Source organism: Garra rufa, chromosome 12, assembly GCF_049309525.1.
Source record: "Garra rufa chromosome 12, GarRuf1.0, whole genome shotgun sequence".
Taxonomy (NCBI): domain Eukaryota; kingdom Metazoa; phylum Chordata; class Actinopteri; order Cypriniformes; family Cyprinidae; genus Garra; species Garra rufa.
In genome coordinates this window covers 8,372,424-8,393,965 of record NC_133372.1, presented here as the reverse complement: position 1 = coordinate 8,393,965, position 21,542 = coordinate 8,372,424, and the positions used below count along the sequence as shown (strand labels likewise).

At 35.2% G+C, this 21,542-nt stretch overlaps 1 protein-coding gene across 1 annotated transcript in view; it reads left to right on the top strand.

The window, feature by feature from the left end:
• The first annotated feature begins 6,856 nt into the window (after positions 1–6,856).
• Positions 6,857–21,542, top strand: part of hs6st3a (heparan sulfate 6-O-sulfotransferase 3a) — a 45,243-nt gene continuing 30,557 nt past the window's right edge. The window contains exon 1 of the mRNA XM_073852304.1: positions 6,857–7,756. Within this exon, the coding sequence (XP_073708405.1) occupies positions 7,221–7,756 (536 nt within the window). The 5' untranslated portion in view covers positions 6,857–7,220. The remainder of the gene's footprint in view (positions 7,757–21,542) is intronic.

Genomic DNA, 21,542 nt, shown 5'->3' with positions numbered 1-21,542 from the left:
CACCAAACCTTTAAAAGTAAACAAAAACATGCACAGACAAATCCAAATTACACCCTGCGGCTCGTGATGATACATTGATGTCCTAAGACACGAAACAATCGGTTTTTGTGAGAAACTGAACAGTATTTATATCATTTTTAACCTTTGATACACAGCCACGTCCATCTGTCATGTGCACGAGTTTGGCATCAGTCACGTCACATGAGCACGCGCTCTGGCGTAGTATACGCAAACACCGTAAGCGATCTGTCGCATGTATACGACACTCATTGTTTACACAGAGCACAGAGATTGTGGGTATAGCGGCTATTCAAAATGGTAATTACTTGCGCTTATCCTGATTGTTTAAACCGATTTAAGACTAAAAGATTACATTAGTTTGCGCAAACTCATCCGGGACTTTTCACTGATTTCCCCTTACGGCGTTGCGGATTCTACGCCAGAAGCGCGTGCTCATGTGACGTGACTGATGCCAAACTCGTGCACATGACAGATGGACGTGGCTGTGTATCAAAGGTAAAAAATGATATAAATACTGTTCAGTTTCTCACAAAAACCGATCGTTTCGTGTCTTAAGACATCAATGTATCGTCACGAGTCGCAGGGTGTAATTTGGATTTGTCTGTGCATGTTTTTGTTTACTTTTAAAGGTTTGGTGCCCATCAACGTCCATGATAAGGCTGGCATACTGCACCGGTTTTCGTTAAAAATATTCGTTTGTGTTTTTCTGAGGAAACAAAGTAACCTACATCTTGGATGCATTGGGGGTAAGCAGATAAACATCAAATTTTCATTTTTGGGTGAACTATCCCTTTAAATGTCTTTGTCATAATTTTTGATCAATTTAAAGCATATTTGCTTAATAAAAAATGTTTTTGCACAGGAAATCAGCATATTAGAATGATTTCTGAAGGATCATATGACACTGAAGACTGGAGTAATCATGCTGAAAATTTAGCTTTGATCACTAAATTACATTTTAAAATATATTCAAATAGAAAGCAGTTATTTTAAATAGCAAAAATCACAGTATAACCGCTTCTGCTGTACTTTGGATCAAATAAATGTAGGCTTGGTGAGCAGAAGAGACTTTAAAAAACATTTAAAATCTTGCTTTTCAAACTTTTGTCTGTGTATAATAGTATGGAAGAAGCTGTAAGTGGTTCGCACTAACAAGACAAAGTCTTTAACAAAAAGAATCAAGTGTTTTAATGGAGCAAGAGCAGACGTTTCAGCCATCCAGCTATTCTCAATGTTCGTAATGAATCAACACCAGACATGCAGTCAATTAATACTCAGTAGGTAATCAGGAAAAAGGTAACAGGTGCATTGGGAGGGGCTTCAGCCCAGACCCAGAGAACAGGTAGAAACACAATTCTTTTTATAAAAAAGTTAACAATGTTTATCTCTGAAAAGAAGAATAAAACATGAGTAATCTATCTCTTCAATCATCCTTTTCGGAAAAAGACTGTTTTCCCGAAAAAATAATGGAAATTTGTTGAAAGTTGTATTTTCAAGTTGAAGTGTTGCCAATACAATTCCCTAGACATCTACATTTAGAGAACATACATTTAAAAAGAAAAAGAAACTATGTTCAAGCATCCACGCTGAATCAGGTCTGTGTTTGCCGTTTGAAAATGTTTTATTTTGTAACATAAGAAGACAACAGTGACACTTAAGGCAGCCTAACCATTAATAGCCACCAGACTGCGTCATGTCTTCAAAAAAAAAAAAAAAATTGTCCCCATCTTGTTGTCAAGGCTCCTGTGGCGCTTGATGACTAATGTATGTAAATGCACTCAACAGAAAGATAAATTACCAGCTCTGTGTTCATGAGATGTTTACTGTTCCAAAGATAGCCGCTTCTTTGAATCTACACAGACATAGCCATGCACTCTCTAATAATCTTAAACTTGTCAAAGCTGGATGCATCTCCAATTATCATGGGAGAAATTATCTGCGCTTGTCTTTCACACAAGATGAATAAAAGTGTAGTGGAATATAACTATTTGCAGATTGTATTTTAGCTCGGGACTGATCACTTTGATATGCAAAGACGTTAGGAATGATTTTGAGGTGACGTTTTTATGAATTCGTAGCTCCATTTAAATGGTTTGAGGAACAAGATGTTTTTCCACTCCCGCAGGCTGTAAACACCAAGAGGCCTGAAGATAAATACAGACAGTCAATTACAGCAAGTTCAACAAAAGCCAAATGGTTGGATTATTGTTTTGTTGTCTTATCTCTGACAAGTGAAGCTTTCAAATGATTATCTAATTCTTGATTCAATTATAGATTATAGTCTTGAAAAGCACAATATATTGATGCAGATTTGATAGCATGTGAAAACATAGGCAAATATACACTAATTTTTAAAGACGTCTCTTCTGCTCACCAAGCCTGCAATTATTTGATCCAAAGTACAGCAAAAACTGAAATATTTTTGTTTAAAATAACTGTTTTCTATTTGAATATATTTTAAAATGTAATTGATTAGAATCATTACTCCAGTCACATGATCCTTCAGAAATCATTCTAATATTCTGATTTGCTGTTTAAAAAACATGTAGTAGGCTATTATTATTACATTGAAATGTTGAGTAGAATTTTTTTCAGGTGTCTTTGATGAATAGAAAGTTCAGAAGAACTGTATTTATCTGAAATAAAAATCTTTTGCAACATTATACATTTTTATGTTTATCATCAATTTTGATCAATTTAAACCATTTCTATAATTTCTAAAACTTTTTTCTTCAGATAAATGCTGATCTTTGAACCTTTTATTAATAAAAATGCACTCATCTGTTTTAAATATTGATAATAATTATAATAAAACTATTTCTTTAACAGCAAATCAGCATATTGGAATGATTTCTGAAGAATCAGGTGACACTGAAGACTGGAGTAATGATGCTGAAAAAATACAGGAAATTAATTTTATTTTCAAATTAATTTGAATAGAAAACAGTTATTTTAAATAGTAAAAATATTTCAAAATTTTAATGTTTTTGCTGTACTTTGGATTAAATAAATGCAGGATTGGTGAGCAGAAGAGACATCTTTAGAAACATTAAAAATCTTAGTGTTCAAAACTATTGTTTAGAGCTGTCCGTGGTGCTGAAGTAGTGCAAGGTTGATGGCTAGAAAAAATTTAATTTTATACCAGATTTTTTCATTGCTAATCGCTTTCAAAAAGATATATGTTGTGGATGAATGGATGATTGCATCATTAGGCAAATCAAGGCCAAAAGTGCAACATTTGCTTCACTGCTATGTCATAAAATATGTCAAAAAGTAGCTGAAAGAAAAGTGTAGTAACAATTTTCACTTTCAATCACACAGAAACATAAGTAACACAGTTAATTAATCATGAAATTTTGAAGTAGAAAACCCATTATTCTCTCCAGAATGATGATGTATTGTATTCAAAATACAGTCATTATTATGACAACAGTGGATTTGCATATATATTTAGATCTCAATCTTTTATTAATTGGTCTCTATTATGTCTGAATGTTGCTTGTAATACTGATTTGAGTGGGTATTTTTAACTTTGTTATCAGCCTTTCGTCTTTATTTAGTAGGTCGGAGGAGAAGTGACACAAGAGTACAGGAAGAGGGTGAACAGAAACGGGACGTGACCCAGGCCGGCTCCACAACACATTCCCGCAAGCCTCAACGCTGCTTGATATGTCAGGAGCAATGCGCTAGCCTCTGAACCACAGCTCTGACTGAGAGGTTATTTGGGGTAAGAGAGACCAGGGAGTATTGTAATGGGTTTACTAGAACCAATTAGAAAAGAAATGGAAGTTGTACATTTCCTTGCACTTTCAATTAAAACCCAAATGCCATATAACCTGACATTATTATGGAAAGAACTTCCAAATACTGGAAAGAACATTATAAACACCCTAGATTTTTGTCAGGCAATACTTTTAAAGTAGGACAAAAAAGTAGAAAACTTTTTTGTCTCTTTAACAAGCAAGACAGGGGCTTGTACTTGACGTTTTTGGCTAAGGTTAGTCACTTAACGGCTGATCACTTGATTAAGCTGAATGCGAGTGTCGCGTACATGTCTACAATAGATACAGTATACAGATGCGCGGTAACTTTCTGACACAGTTCACACACTTGAGTCTGTTGTCTTTGATGCTTTTGGTTTAAACATCTCGTTCACGTCTTTGTACAGATATCAGAAGGATGCCAGCGTAAGGAACAAGTGGACAGTTTATTTTAATAGCATAACAGTGGCAGATTACTGACAAGCCTTAAAGGAGTAGTTCACTTTTAGAACAAAAATGGACAGATAATGTACTCACTCCCTTGTCATCCAAGATGTTCATGTCTTTCTTTCTTCAGTCGTAAGGAAATTATGTTTTTTGAGGAAAACATTTCAGGATTTCTTTCCATATAATAGACTTCTATGGTGCCCCCGAGATTGAACTTCCAAAATGCAGTTTAAATGCAGCTTCAAAGGGCTCTAGATGATCACAGCCAACGAAAGAAGGGTCTTATCTAGCAAAACGATCTGTTATTTTCTAAAAAAAATTACAGTTTATATACTTTTTAACCTCAAATGCTCATCTTGTCTAGCTCTGTGTGTACTCTGTGTAGAAATTGTACATGTTTTTAGAAAATAACCGATTGTTTCGCTAGATAAGACCCTTTTTCCTCGGCTGGGATCATTTAGAGCCCTTTGAAGCTGCATTTAAACTGCATTTTGGAAGTTCAAACTCGGGGGCACCATAGTAGTCCATTATATGGAGAGAAATCCTGAAATGTTTTCCTCAAAAAACATAATTTTTTTTACGACTGAACAAAGAATGACATGAACATCTTGGATGACAAGGGGTTGAGTACATTATCTGTACATTTTTGTTCCGAAAGTGAACTACTCCTTTAAAGGTAGGGTTGTCCGATTCCGAAATGTTGCAAATCAAGTCTGAATCCTGGTTCTGGTATCGATGGGATTCAATTAAAAGAACTGATTCCTCACTGTTGTTTTCGATTCTTGAAAAATTGTGGACAGTTCCACCATAAAATCAATGAATCATTGAACTTGATTTGAACTGGTTCATTAAGACTTGGAAACGAATCAAACTTCTAATCACTATTAGCGAGCAAAAGGTGAATTAATGGGTCCTTCTCTAACAGAAGGCTGCATCCTCAAACTCACACGAGCTTAGTTGACTCGTTTTCATACAATTTTATTTTTGTGAATCAGCGTTCATTGATGTTTAATGACGTAGCAGCTGAGATAAGCAGCCTTTGGACGTAGCCTTCTGTTTAGATAAGCGTTGTTGACCTAAAAATGGCTCTGAATGAGGAGTCGATTCCCCTTGATGGGATCGATTTTTGGAATCGATTCCCAGCCCTACTTACAGGACACACCCCTTAAAACAGGTAGCAGGTCATTTTTTCAGATTTTTTATTCTTATTTTTTGTGCTAACAACTTATTATAAATTAAACCTCAAGGAACATATTTAAATAATAAAAAATCCATGTCATGACCCCTTTAACATAAGTAGCCAATTCTCCCTAAAATATCAATAAAATTAAGCATTTCCATATATTCGATTATAAGTTCTCACTTATCTGATTTAAAATATCTTACTCAAGTCATCTTTCCTTGTTCTTTAACTTTAAATGACCTTTTACTTTTTATACATTAACAAGTTTTACCTTAGATTTTTGTTGTTTTCCTCATCAGTTTTTTTGCGGTTGGTTGTGAATTGAGCTCTGCCATGCTCCTCGATGGGGCGTCATCGATTTAAGACCCCAAAAGTAAAAAATAGATGTGTGATCCTGGACCACAAAACCAGTCATAAGGGTCAATTTTTTGAAACTGACATTTATACATCATTTGATTGGTTGAAATTTAAGACACAACTATTTGAAAATCTGGAATCTGAGGGTGCCAAAAAAAATTTCAATACTGAGAAAATCGCCTTTAAGGTTGTCCAAATGAAGTTCTTAGCCATGCATATTACTAATCAAAAACTAAGTTTTGATATATTTATGGTAGGAAATTTACAAAATATCTTCATGGAACATAGTCTTTACTTAATATCCTAATGATTTTTGGCATAAAATAAAAACAAATCGTTTTGACCCATACAATGCATTTTTTGGCTTTTGCAACAAATATACCAGTGCTACTTAAAGTAGAAGTTCACTTCCAGAACAAAAAATTACAGATAATTTACTCACCCCCTTGTCATCCAAAATGTTCATGTCTTCCTATCTTTCTTCAGTCATAAAGAAATTATGTTTTTTGAGGAAAACATTTCAAGATTTCTCTCCATATAGTGGACTTCCATGGTTCTGTGAGTTTGAGCATTTGAGGTTGAGGGTGAGTACATTATAGTAAATTTATGTTCTGGAAGTGAACTACTCCTTTAATATCCTAATGATTTTTGGTCATTTCTACCCATACAATGTCTTTTTGGCTATTTGGCTGGTTTTGTGGCTGCAGAGGTCAGTTGATTGTCAGAATAACTTAATTAACAAATTTTACTGCCCATCTTTTCTGTTGTACAGCCCACTCTGTATTGGATATTTGTACACTACCGGATAAGTACTTTCATCTGATCTCTTTGATATAACAAGTTCTGAGGATCACCCTTCCGCAAGCAAGACAGACCCAACATAATAACAAGCTCTCTTGCAACGCACCAAATGACTTCTAGAGGCATCTCTCTCTCTCTCCTCACACGATGAGCAAGTTGCAACAGGAACTCAACTTCTCAAAGCTCATCTCGGAAAGCTGCATTACAAAGCAGCGCAATCAGCGCTAAAGCTCGGCGCGACAGAGCGGATCTCTGGATGTGTTTTACAATGGGTCCGGATCTCATCTCCACAGCCAAAATACGGCTTAAATTTACGTTAAACACTAAGACGCTCTGCACTGCAAATGGATGCTCAAAAACGTGCGTCGTTTTATCTGATAGTTTATGAAGCTGCTTGTAAAAGCATCATTTTCAAGTTTAGTAGATTACAATGTGGAAACGCAAGGCTTGGTTTGCCTTTCTGACTACGTTTTGACGGTCCAACTGTCCTTTATGTAACTATGATCTAACTGAAGGCGCTTCGTCTGCGTTGAGACGCTCTTCTCGCCGGATCAGACTTTGCCTGTGAGCATCATCTTGAAAGCACCTGGAGGAATCATTCAGCGGCTACAGCATCACCAATGGCGTGATCACGGATCGTTGTCTTTGCAATGGATGATAAATCCAACAAACTCCTTTTAGTTCCTGTTTTGACCGTTTTATTTGTCATGATCGGCTATCAGTACATCTGTCCTGCGGGCAGCACGTCCTGTCGGTTCGGTAATGGAGAGAGTTTTCCCTTCTCCAAATATCCAGCAGACGCCAAGAGAGAGTCTTCGGATCCGGACGAGGATGCTTCGTTTCGATTCCAGTCTAAATTCAACTTCACGCGGGAGGACCTCGAACGACACGTGGATTTCGACATGAAGGGGAACGACGTGATCGTGTTCCTCCACATCCAGAAGACCGGAGGAACGACGTTCGGCAGGCACCTGGTGCGGAACATCCACCTGGAACGCCCGTGCGACTGCCGCTCCGGCCAGAAGAAATGCACGTGTCACCGACCCGGTAAAGCGGAGTCGTGGCTGTTCTCGCGTTTCTCCACGGGCTGGAGTTGCGGTTTGCACGCGGACTGGACCGAGCTCACGAGCTGTGTCCCTGCTGTGATGAATAAAAAGCAAAAGAAAGACGCGCCATTGAACAGGCGGTAAGTGTTTGGCTCCTCATAAAAGTGATCCAAAGTTAATTTGGTGAGATTTTAAAATTACTTTCAGTAGTAAATCATACATTTAACATTGTTTCAGCTATAATATAAAACAAGTTGAGGAAAGAACCCTGGTTTCAACATCTGTAACGTGTCGAAATTTGATAAACATACACGTTTGTATGGTACAAATTAGTTTTAAAACCGTATTACCAAACGGTATAAAGTAACCTGAAGTACAAAAAGTGCTGTAGTTACAACTTTGAGTTGTAACACCAACAAAAACAAAGATTTAGGCTACTGTATTGGTATAATGATGAAATGTATACATTTGTACCATTACAGATGTTAGAGCCAGAGATCTTTAGTCAGAAGGGTGGTGGTCAAACATGATAGTGATTTCACACCCTTTTAAAAACAGGTTCTTTATTGGCATCTGTGGTTCCATGAAGCTTTAACATCCATGGAACCTTTTGATTGGACAAAATGTTCTTTCATAGTGGAAAATGGATCTTTTAAAACCTAGGGATGTAGTAATATCAAAACCTCCCGATACGATAATATCACGATATGAAGCCTGCCACATGATTTTATTGCGATATTTTAAAAAAAGACAAATGACACTGGGAAAAAAAAGAAAATTTTGATAATTTTAAAGTTAAATTATTCTATCTAATTCACTTTGATAGTTCAAAATTAAGAGCTCCAGTTCATTTACTTAAGTCAGAAAAAAGTCAGTGAATTGATTTGTACCTGAACTTTAAAGGGGACTCAACCCTGTTTTTATTTGTGGTATACTTTCTCAGTCTAAATTACAGTCACACTAGTGTTTTAGGAAGCCAAACAAATTAGAATATAATAATAATAACAACAACAACAACAACAATGTTATTCCTTTGACAGTAATAGCCATATATTGTAAAACAATTGCACTGTAAAATAAATGAAAATGAATATTTCATAGACTTCAGTTAAATAGGCTTACAAAAATGTGTCTCACTACAAATCTAGTTAAATGCTGTAATCATCTGCCACAGAAATAAAGCATAACTGGTGACCATTGTGTTCCTAAATGCAAACTAAACTCACAGTACATGCAATAAATGAGTTAACTGCATTCACTGTAAACTGAGCCGTTATGAGCCGCGGAAAACACCAGATCACAAGCTGATCGCCTGAACGAAGTGCGCACTTTGCTTTGAAACACGCAGTGAAAACAGACTTGATGTTTGTTTGACAGATGCAGATGTGCCAAAGCATAATGGCCCAAAACGCAACTTTAAAGACCTTTTATGTTAGAATAAGAAGTTTAAAAATATATATTAAAAACACTATCATTTCATATCATCATGAGACTGTGATAATATCAAGATAGTTTTGCTATCACGATACCACGATATTGATAATACCGTTACATCCCTACACTGAGACGTTCTTTGTGGAACCCAAAATGGTTCTTCTGTCTGTGGCTTCACTGTAAAACCCCACTTTTGGAGTCTTTATTTTTAAGTGTAGCTCATTTTGGTTAAACTGATGGTACAACTCTTCCTGTGTTACAACACTTTAATTTTCATATAGGCCTGTAGACATATGAAAATATGAGGTTTTATGAATATCTGAAGCTAAAGCCTACGCATATGTAAAAATATAAGTTGCCACCATTTATTACATGTGCATCAGCATTGCATGGAAGCGATATGCCTTGGCAACAAATGATATATCTTTATTTTTTGTCAGTGCTTTGCATTATTTTTGCTTGTGTCATGAGTTTGAATTCTTCACTGTCTGTGTCTAAAAATGATCCACATCTGTGAATATCAGCTCCCTGCTGAGGGCCATTCTGAGTCATGCAGTTTTGAATATGTGTGTGACTGAGTGTGAGACAGCTTTAGACAGCTGTAAATATGTTGCACAACTGCTTATGTCAAACTAAGCTTAATAGGAATGGAATGTCTACTGTATGTTTCTACTTAAATAAGATTTAAAGGGACAGTTCATGCAAAATTGAAATATCTGTTGGAATTTACTTAAAAGAGGTCTGTTGTGACCCTTTTTTACAATATGTAATCTACATCTCAGGTGTCCCAGAATGCGTCTGTGACGTTACCCCAAAATACGCCACCGATCATTTAGCATATCATTTTGAAAATGTCTATTTTAAGTGGAAGCAGAAACATGCTGTTTTCGTGCATGACTCTTTAAATGCAAATGAGCTGCAGCTCCCCGCCCCCTTTTCCAGAAGGGCTGTGCCTTTACAGTTAATACCTTGGATACTATGCTAAAAAAACATCTATTTGGTTTTGATTCTCATGTCTTTTAAAGCCATATTAGTTTAAACTTCTAATATAGAGTTTTCTGAGCACATACATCTGAAGCATGCACACAGAAAGCAGATGTCTCTCAGCATGTGAGTAGTAAACTAAGTTCTCTTTCATGTTTTATTGTGCTTAAACGGTCAAATACACACAAGTGTATGTTAAAAACACACAGGAGTTACAAAAATAGTCACTTATGTCTATTAAAGAAATTGTACGTTTATATTAGATTTGTGTGGCAGTGGTGTGATATACAGTAAATAAATCAATAAATCCACTGCTTTCTTGTCTCCTCTGAGGCTGGGACTCAGCCAAAGAAAGAAAAGTTAGCAATAGCATGCTTTGCTTAAACTTTCACCATGGCGTAAGAACTGGTACACCATTGTCACTTGCGAAAACAAAATGGCAGCACCGTAGGTGGAAAGGTGCAGATTAGGGGTAATATTATAAAAAGATCCCTTTACCACATCACAGGGGAGTGAAATCTGACTCATTTTTTCACGCTTACCAAAACAAAGTTAGTGGGTTGTCCTTTTTCACATTTTCTGGGTTGGTAGATGCACTGGGGACCCAGTTATAGCACTTAAACATCTTACACATGGAAAAAGTCAGATTTTCATGATATGTTACCTTAAATTAAAGAAGATATTTTGAGACACAATGCAAGTCAGTGAGGTCCAGTGTCCTTTAGATATCTTCAAAGCATCTTATTTTGTGTTCTGCAGAAGCAAGAAAGTCATACAGGTTTGATGAATTTGGATGAACTGTCTGTTTAAGACTTGTTTATTGATTACAGTGAGAGAGATTCATCTTGATGGATAGGTTACGAGGCCTGTTTGTGCTATAAAACGCACACCTCTTGTAACATGTGTTTGCAGCCACATGAATATTCCCTCTCATTACCCTCCTCGTCTCAGTTGGCCTTGCTGAGCATCTTCAAGCATGTTTATGATCCTCCTCTAAAGGGTCTCTTTACCACAGAACATAAATCGATACTCTCAGCTGACTGAGTCAGAGGTGTTGATCCACTGCACAGGGCTTGTATACTCTATCATTATAATGTTATTATGGACAAGAATAGCCAAAGTACTGCATTATCAACTATAAACATCCTGCTATGATGCATTAAATTACTGAGACAACAGAAAAACAGCTTTTTTGTTTGTTTTGAGTTGATTTAATGTCTTGTTGTTCATTAGTTTGACAAAATAGTCCAAGTGTGATGCATGATCTGCTGCTACACTTTTAAAAGGATAGTTCAACCAAAAATGAAAATTTGATGTTTATCTGCTTACCCCAAGGGCATCCAAGATGTACATGACTTTGTTTCTTTAGTAGAACACAAACAAAGATTTTTAACCCAAACCATTGCAGTCTGTCAGTCATATAATGGCAGTTAATGCTTTGAGAGTCAAAAAAACATACATAGACAAAACCAAATTAAACCCTGCGGCTTGTGACGATACACTGAGGTCTTAACACACCAAACAGTCAATCTGTGCAAGAAACTGAACAGTATTTATATAATTTTTTACCTCTGATCCACCGGAATGTCCAACTGTCTTGAGCAAGTTCACAACAGCCGCCGCTTGACGAAGAGCAAGAAAACCATAACTTCAGTCGATCAGGCTCAAAAGTTGGGAGTCGGTGAAAACATAATCTTTTAGTTTTTAATAGGTTGCAAAAATCAGGATAAGCACAAATAATTACCATTTTGAGTAGCTGTCGTATCCATAATCTCTGTGTAAATAATGAGTGACGTACATGCACGGCTGTTGTGAACGCGCTCAGGACAGTTGGACATTGCGGTGGATCAGAGGTAAAAAAATGATATAAACACCGTTCAGTTTCTTGCACAGACAAATTGTTTCATGTGTTAAGACCTCAATGTATCGCCATGAGTCGCAGGGTTTAATTTTGTCTGTGTCTGTTTTTTTGACTCTCAAAGCCGTGGGTCCCATTGACTGCCAATATATGACTGACAGACTTCAACGGTTTGAGTTAAAAATATATAATAAGTTTGTTTTCTACTGAAGAAACAAAGTTACCTACATCTTGGATGCCCAGGGGGTAAGCAGATAAACATCAAATTTTCATTTTTGGGTGAACTATCCCTTTAAAAAATAAGAATAGTTTCTACACATACACAAAAAATAGAGCTTCTATATTAGCATCTGATGTTAGATTTAGATTCAGATTTTTGGTTCTTTGGGAAAACCCAAAATCGTTTTTCTGTGGCATTTTAAAACTTTTGAGAGTGTGAAGAAATGCATGCAGAAATGTTGCAAGGCACAGTGCAGAACGCAGTGGAAAACTATATGTATTGCACCGCAGCTTCTCACTTTTCCGCATGCAACAATGAATGTGGTTTCATTTACACGATCGTGTTACGTTGAGAGGTCTACGGCAGACAATAGTGAAAAAAATCCCATCTGCTGCCACGATTCAGGATATTAATCCCCTCCCCACATACACACACACCGAATCTCTCATCTTCTAAATCCTCCGTTCGCTGGCAATGCCTCGTCAAGCAGGCACTCCAGCATTCAAGCGGATAAAGGCAAAACGAGATGTGATAGACCAGAAGAGATAGCTCTGAGATCCAACTTCAGACACATTAATAGCTTTTATTGGGTACTTTTGAAGACAAGTGCTTCTGCAGTGCTTGTCCCCTATAATCATGTATTATTGCGTTGGCATTTGAGAAAGACTACTGTATTGTAAGTAAAGATGCAGGATTGTGGAAAGCGTGTGCATTGGAGAAGAGATGACCTGTGATGAGTTTGTGTGTGTGTATGCATAAGGCAGCATAAGGCATCAGACATGTTTGGAAATGGAGCACTACAGACATTACATTAGCAATGCATGAAGGAGTGCAGCATGTCCTATGTGCAGCGATAGAATAACAATCCTTTATATAGACTGCTTGGCATTCTCGCAATAGAAGCGCGTTCTGTTGGTGTCTCATTAATCTAGCTGCTTCTGGGATATTTAAAAGGCTTGCTGCATTGTCAGTTTGTGTTATTTATTTATTATTTATTTATTACTCCCTGAATATCCATAAGGAAGCAGTGGGAAAACCACAATGAGAGTTTTGACCGGAATGCAACAAAGAAAGGGAACTTAAAGTGATAGTCCAACCCAAAAATAAAAATTCACATCATCATTTACTCACCCTCATGTCGTTCCAAACTATTATGCATTTATTTAATCTGTGGAACATAAAAGAAGATATTTAAAAAAATGTTGGTTATCAAACAGTTTCCTATTGACTTCCACTCTATTTTTGTTCGTACAGTGGAAGTCAATACAACTGGGAAAAAGTCGAATTGAGTTTTTTCGATTTTTCTGAAAAAAAAAAAAAGTGGTTTTAAAATAAAACTGAAAACATTCCAGATTGTTGGGCTGCACAGGTTGGACAAAATTTTGTAATTATACATCAGTATGGCTATAATGAGTAATAATAATAATGATAGATGATGATAATAATAATAACTTTTTTTTTTTTAGAAATAATAATTTAAAATTTACACAGTAAAATGTAATTTAAAATTTAAACGGTAAAATAAAAAAATATGATATAATATAATAATAGTTATTTAAATTTTAAAATGAATACTAGTGTTTATTGCTGCCTTTTTTTTTTTTTTGCAAATGTAAAACAATATAAATATAATAAAAATTGTTATTTTAATTTTAAAATGAATACTAGTATTTATGGCTGGCTTAATTTTTTCTTTTGCAAATGCAAAACATGAAAAGTTTATTTGAGGCATGTCTTTCTTTCTTCAATTACGGGTTGAAGGTCCAAATTGTAAATTTTGACAAGTCAGTGCAGCTTCAAAGGGCTCTACACAATCCCAGCAGAGGAATTGTGTGAAATTGTGTTATCTAGTGAAACGATCTGGCATTTTCTAAAAAAAAAAAAAAAAAAAAAAAAAAAGAAGAAACTTAGCAGTTTGGACCTTCAACTTATTGGTCACCATTGAAGTCCACTGTATAGAGAAAAATCTTGTAATGTTTTCCTCAAAAACCTTAATTTCTTGGTGACTGAAGAAAGAAAGACATGAACATCTTGGATTAGATGGGGGTGAGTAAATAATCAGGAAATTTTCATTTTGGAAGTTGTAACGGGTGAAAATGTTGTGGCTCCTTTAAGAGCAGAGTTCCGTTCTGTGCACAGTCTGCATATGCCATGAGTACCGCATGTGTGCAGGTGCGATGGTTTTACTTTTAATTTCTGTTGCTCATTTAAGTTGTCTTCTTTTAATAAGTAACGCTGTTGCCACGCCAGGAGAATAAAGCTCAAGATGTGGAATGCGACCCATGTGCGGTTTGGTTAATTTTCTGCTGCAACGTGAGTTAGGCGAGCTATCCCTTAACCCTGACTCAGCGCATTACAAAGTGAACTTCTCCTTTAGCCATGACACGATTTTTATTTATAAGCACAAATACAGGTTTGGTCTATTTATTTGAACTCTCTCTCTCTCTTCACCCCCTTCCTCCCATTTATGTAGATAAATCCCATTCTACATATCAAACTTGTGTCTAAGCCCCTGTTGCCATCAGACACTAATCAGAGAGGCATCAATCGCTTCCAAGAAGGTATTCTTGAGATGCTTGTAATCTTCGGATTCCTTCAGGAAGATTAGTGCAAGCGAGAGCGGCAATCTCATCATCTGAGTGAGAGATTACCATCCAGATTTATGCAAAAGTCTCTGTCTTAATACCAGTTGTGTGTCCTCCCGCTGCACTAGGGATCTCTGCCATCAGCTCCCGTGGGTTCATTCTTAATGTGTTTTTTATGTCGTGCCCTTTCACTCCTCCAGAATTCAGAGCATGGCGTTTTTTAATGGAAATCAGGCTGATGATACCCATCACTGGCACCAGCACTCGAGAATGGTTTTCCTTTTCAATATGCAAACACATCAGTATGTAATACTTAATGTTTTTTTTAGCTTTATCCAGCAGAAAATGTTATAAGTGTGAAAAGCACATTTATTTCAATCAGTTCTCAGTTATGTTTCCTTGAAGTATCAAACTTTGTCTCAGATGTTTCTCCTTATGAAATATACAGTGCCTTGCAAAAGTATTCATACCCTTTCATATTTTTCACATTTTGTTGTGGTGCTGCCTTAGGTTAAAGTGCTTTAAAATCCTTTTTCCCCACACCAGTCTACACTCCATACACCATAATGGCAAAGAAAAAAAAAACAGTGTTCTAACATCTTTGCAAATTTAAAAAAAAAAAAAAAAAAAAATCTGAGTATGGACTGAGGGACTCGTCAGAGAAGAAGAAAAGCTCAGTGCACCAAAATATTGAGTCCAGAGCATTTAGAACCTCAGACTGGGCAGAATTTTCACCTTCCAACAGGACAATGACCCTAAGCACACAGCAAGATTGGTTTATAGACAACTCTGTGAATGTCCTTCAGTGGCCCAGCCAGAGCCTGGGCTTGAACCCAATTAAATATTTTTGGAGAAACCTGAAAATGGTCGTCAGCTCCCATTCAACCTCACAGAGCTTGAGAATGGCGGATGATTGCTAAATGTTGATGTGCAAATCTTGTTGTATCATACCCAAAAATACTTAAGGCTGTAAAGGTGCTTTAACTAAGTACTGAGTTAAGGGTATGAATACTTATGCAATGTACTTATTTCAGTTTATTTTTAGTAAATGTACGAAGTTGTGACAATTCTGTTTTTTTACTTTGTCTTTATGGTTCACGGAGTGTAGATTGAAATGGAAAAAAAGTCATTTAAAGCAGTTTAACCTAAGGCAGCAACATAACAAAACATTTAAAAAAATGAAGGGGTATGTATACTTTTGCAAAGGACTGTCTATGAAGACTTTTTTCTGTCATGAAATACAATTTTTTATATATATAAATGGAAAAGGTTCTTGTGTTTTTTTAAGCTCACAATTTAGACTTTTTGCTCACAATTCTGAGAAAAGCTCAGAACTGCGAATTATGAGATAAAAGTTGGAATTACCTTTTTTATTTTTTTTGTGGCGGAAACAAAAAACGAATTGTAAGATGCAAACTTAAAATTTAGAGAAAAAAGTATTTTATTTCTTGCAACTTTATACCTTAAAATTCAGAGTTTCATTTTTTTAAATCAGAATTGTAAGAAAGAATTCTGAGTTTATCCCTTGGTTTCATAAACAAGGCTTAAACCTAGTCCCAGGCTAAAATGTAAGTCTGAGCTGTTTCAACTGAAGGAAACTTGCAGTGACTGATCTTAAAATACGTCAGATTTATTGTTTTGTCTCAAGATGCACACCGGTAATGTTTTTATCTAAGGCATCTTTATAAAAACTAAATGTCCTATTGAACTATGGCCTACTCCTGGCTTAACCTAAGCCCTGTCTGTGAAAGCAGGCATATATCTTGCAACTGATCTAAAGTAAAGTCTGAATTCTGAGGTATAAACTGTGGAAAAAACAGTAAATATTATTACAATTTAAAATACTGTTTTCCATTTTAATATATTTTCTAATGTCATTTATTCTAGTGATGCAAAGCTGAATTTTCAGCATCATTACTCCAGTCTTCAGTGTCACATGATTTTTCAGAAATCATTTGAATGTGCTGATTTGGTGTTCAAGAAACATTTCTTATTATTATGAATGTTGAAAACGGCTTAATATTTATGTGGAAACCATGACACATTCGTTTCAGGATTGTTTGATAATTAGAATAGACTACTTACTGAAAAAAAGTATTAATTAATTGTCTTGTGATGTTTGCATTACTTATTGATTTTTCAATGACTTATATTTATATTTAATTTAATTTATATTTATTTATATTTTATGTGTCTTAATGCTTTTGTTAGTTGATTTTCTGATTTTCTGACCTTGGTCAGCACTCGATGCTATTGAGGTGCTATATAAATAAACTTGACCTTCATTTCTTTCAAATTAAAAAAAAAATGGCTTCCCCAACTTTTGAACAGTAGTATAAAAAACAGTTTTTTATGTACAGTAAAAATGTAGAGCTACAGTATAAACCACATCATTGCTGTCTAGCAAGAATAATTCACATACTACAGACATTTCACTTTGATTCAGCTATACTCATAATCCATCAAAAAAATGTCCAGGGAAAAAGAGCCTTTTCATTATGTGAAAACAGAACTGGAAATTTATGATCTATTTTATTTCAATGACCGGACACAAATATCTTCAGACCGGTCTGAATGATTGTGCCTCTATCACATGTGGCAATAAAATAACGTCGGCCCGGTGGCACAGCGTACCTTTAAACAGTTCGGGACGGATCATATATTATAAACTTTGAGACACAGTGTGATGTGGCCACCAATCAACTTAAGAGCCGATGTAGAGAGATATGCAGAGAGTGCAGCACAGAGCGCTTGATGCCAGAGGTGTGTTGAATCTGGTCCAAGAGCCTTTAGGGTTCAGTGCTGGAGCTCTTAAATGCTATCTGGTTTCAGAGTCCTGGCTTGGGTATGCAAAGTCAGAAGCAGATTTATGCATGAACACACTGCACACGTTTGCTCACACAGACACACACACACACTCTCGCTGCCTTTGTTAAATTCTCCTTTTACTCCATTTCCAGTCTTGCATCCCCTGGGGTTTCCAGCGTCTTCCAAGAATAGACTGCACTCTGGTCTGGGATCAGTACTGAGGCACACTGTACAGGCTGCAGTGAAACTGATATGTGTGAACTAGCTAGTCTCTGAGCCTATAGGTCTCTCTTACTTTCTTGTACACACACAGCTGGCTAGCGTTGCTTCATGTAGTGGCCTCTTTTCAAGAAAAAATAAATAAAATGCCTCCGCCACACTATAAAAGTCACTTTATTAATTAGTAGTTGTCACATTTAAGAGTAAAAATATTCAAACGTCTTCAAAACAAGATAAATTTACCTGAGAAGCAAAGTTATGCTAGTTCTCACAAAAAGTTACCTTGAATTCTGAATATGTACTCCCATCAACAAGTAGTGTTTTCTCATTTTAAATATTTATAAAAAGATTTATGCTTAAAACAAGAAACAGCTATTTGCAGATAAGGTTAAAAAAAATTATAACTTCAATTCATTAAATATGCATTTAAAAATTAATCTTAATATTATGCAATGTTGCTCTGAGTAAACTGACAAATAGCACTTTAATATTTAAATTACAAAGTCAGATTTATGCTTAAAAGAAGAAAAACATATTTGCGAATGTGATTAGAAAAAAAATAATTCATTAAATATGTATTTAAAAAAATCTTAATATGCAATTTTGCTCCACAAGTACATTGACAAATAGTGTTTTCTTGTTTTTAATATTAAAATAAAAGCAAATTCAGATTTTTGCTTAAAACAAGAAGAAAAAAAAATTGCAAATGTGATAAAAAAAAATCTTGAACAGAAAATTAGCATGTTAAAACGATTTCTGAAGGATCATGTGACACTGAAGAGTAATGATGATGAAAATGTCAATTTGATCACAGGAATAAATTACATCTTAAAATATATTCAAATAGAAAACCGTTGTTTTAAATAGTAAAAGTATTTCTAAATGTTACTGTTTTTTGCTTTACTTTGGATCAAATAAATGCAGGCTTGGTATAAAGAAGAGACTTTTTAAAAAATATTAATAATCTTACTGTTCAAAAACTTTTGACTGGTAGTAGTGTATGTATTAAAAAGCTTAATATTTTGCAGTTTTGCTCCACAAGTAAATTGACAAATAGTGCTTTCTAGTTTTTAATATTAAGAAAGAAAATAATATTAAGAAAATATTAAGAAATATTCTTTAATAAAGAAATAATTTTTACGCTGAATCTGTTTGCATCTGCTTTTTAGATTTTTTTCACACTTGACACAGTATTTCTTTTAAATTAATTTAAATACTTTATATGATCACTTACTTATTATATTGGGTATGTACAATATATCTGTATCTTATTGTTTATTTATTGATATATGTTGTGTGTGTTTGTGTGTGTGTGTGTGTGTGTGTGTGTGTGTGTGTGTGTGTGTGTGTGTGTGTGTGTGTGTGTATATATATATATATATATAGTTATATATAGTTATGCATAGTCATTTTTCCTGTTTTAGATTTGGATTAAAAATGCAAATAATTTAATAACACTCTTAAATATAATATTTAACAAATTTCTGAAAGTTTTTTTAGCGTTCGTAGCATTTAAAACAATTAATTTGAGTATTTTTTTATTACTGTCAAATCGATTAAATGGGATTATTCGCAACCAAAATAAAAGCTTGTGTTTATATAATATCTATAATATATATATATATATATATATATATATATATATATATATATATATATATATATATATATACACACACACACACACAAATTTCAGAATGATTTGTAGCATTTAAAACAATTAATTTGAGTGTTTTTTATTGCTGTCAAATCAATTAATTGCGATTATTCGCATCCAAAATAAAAGCTTGTGTTAGAAATATTTATATATGAACACACACACATACATTATGTAAACACAAACTTTTTTGGATGTGATTAATCGAGATTAATCGATTTCACGTCATTCGTTTTTTTTTTTGTTTGTATGTTTGTTTTTTGCATTTTATATTGAATTTCAATATCAGCTATGTATTGGTTATTGGCCATTACATAAACAATTACTGACTCATGGTTTATGCCAAAAGTGTTTAATATCAGAGAATTTTATGATGAAAGCACACAATGCACAGGTACTGCTCGTTGTGTGCATATGAACGCATGATTTGCCCTCTATAGCACTAGTTTGTCGCGTCAGAGCCAGATGGAGCAGGAATCTCTGAGTGAGGCTTTGGCTCAGGCTTGTTTTTCTAATAGTATCACAGATCAAATTGGGCAGCAGTGAGAGTGTCAGCATCTTTGTGCAGCTTTTATATTTGAGTGTCAGTCAGGGATCCAGTGCCAACCAGTTGGCATCAGCCATGAGAAATCACTTCCTTTGCAGACCTCTTTATCAGAGAGACAGAAAGACATGGTTTCCTATGCGTGTAGGTGGACAGGAGACAGACGGAGAGAATGAAGGAGGCAGACAGAGAGAACATGATTGTTAGAGAATACGTGTTTTGTAGTTTGCCGCAGTTGTATGTTGAACATGTGGATTAGTGAAGTGTTCCTGTCTAAAAACTCATGAGAAATCCAAGTTTCCTTTGTCTATTCAAATAAACATTCTTACTGTAATTGAAACCCAAAACTTCTTCCACAGTCCAAATTTGTTTAACTATTATTTCTTAAAGGGATAGTTCACCCAAAAATGAAAATTCTGTCATTAATTACTCACCCTCATACTTACCCTATGCAGGATCAGAAATCTCATCAGAAATATCTTTGTGTTCTGAAGATGAACAAAGGTCTTATGGGTTTGGAGCAACATGAGGGTGAGTAAGTAATGACAGAATTTTCATTTTTGGGTGACCTGTCCCTTTAATGTATTTTTGTTGTCCAAGCTAACCAGACAGTTGAATGATTGATGTTTTTAATCACTGTCCCTTCCTTTCATATATTTGTACCTGAATAATTTCACATCTGAGCGCTCTTGTGTGGGCACTTGTGTTTTGATTGTGACAGCTCCCTCGTGAGTGAAAGCCGAAGTCCTGCAGTGATAACCGTTTCAAAACACGAGTAAATAAATAAGCAAGACATTATTAAACCAAACAAGGTCATGAAAGCGTGAAGTGTCAAACGTCTGAGTGGAAATTTAAATTCGAGCACAGACTGTTTACTTTGGGGCCCTGGTGGCACAAAGCATGAGCATTTCATCTGTCACAGCGTGACAAGCACTTCAGTACAGCTCAGAGTCTCACGACAATACCTGAGCCAGAATAATTCATCCAGGCAGTTATTTACTTCACTAAAGACAAGTGTAAACTTCAGCAGTGATTTGCACAGTGTGTAGGACTGATCTAACACTAGCACTGTAGGAACCAATAAGACATATATTGCTTGTTTCTGCCACTGAATAAAAATAAAAAAGGTAACTGCGACTTTTTGTCTCACAATTCTGACTGTTTTCTCACAGTTGCAAGTTTATATCTTGCAATTCTGACATTTTCTTTTAAATTGTTAGATAAAAAAACTCATAACGGCGAGTTAAAAAGTCAGAATTGCGAGATATGAACTCACAATTCTGAGAAATAAATTCAAAATTGGGAGATAAAAACTTGCAACTGTAAGAAAATAGTCTTTTTTTCCCTCAGAATTGGACTTTATAACTTACAATTGTAAGTTTATATCTCATAATTTTGAGAAAATAAGTCAGAATTGTGAGTTTATATCACACAGTTGTGAAAAAAAGTCAAAATTGTGACATGTACACTCGTAATTGTGAGAGAAATGTCAGAATTGCACGTTCATTTCCCACAATTCTGACATTTATTGCTTTTTTTACTCATTTTGCTTGGGCTTTGCATTACGGTAGCTTGTTTCTGAATAAAAATAAAAAAGGTAATTGCGACATTTTGTCT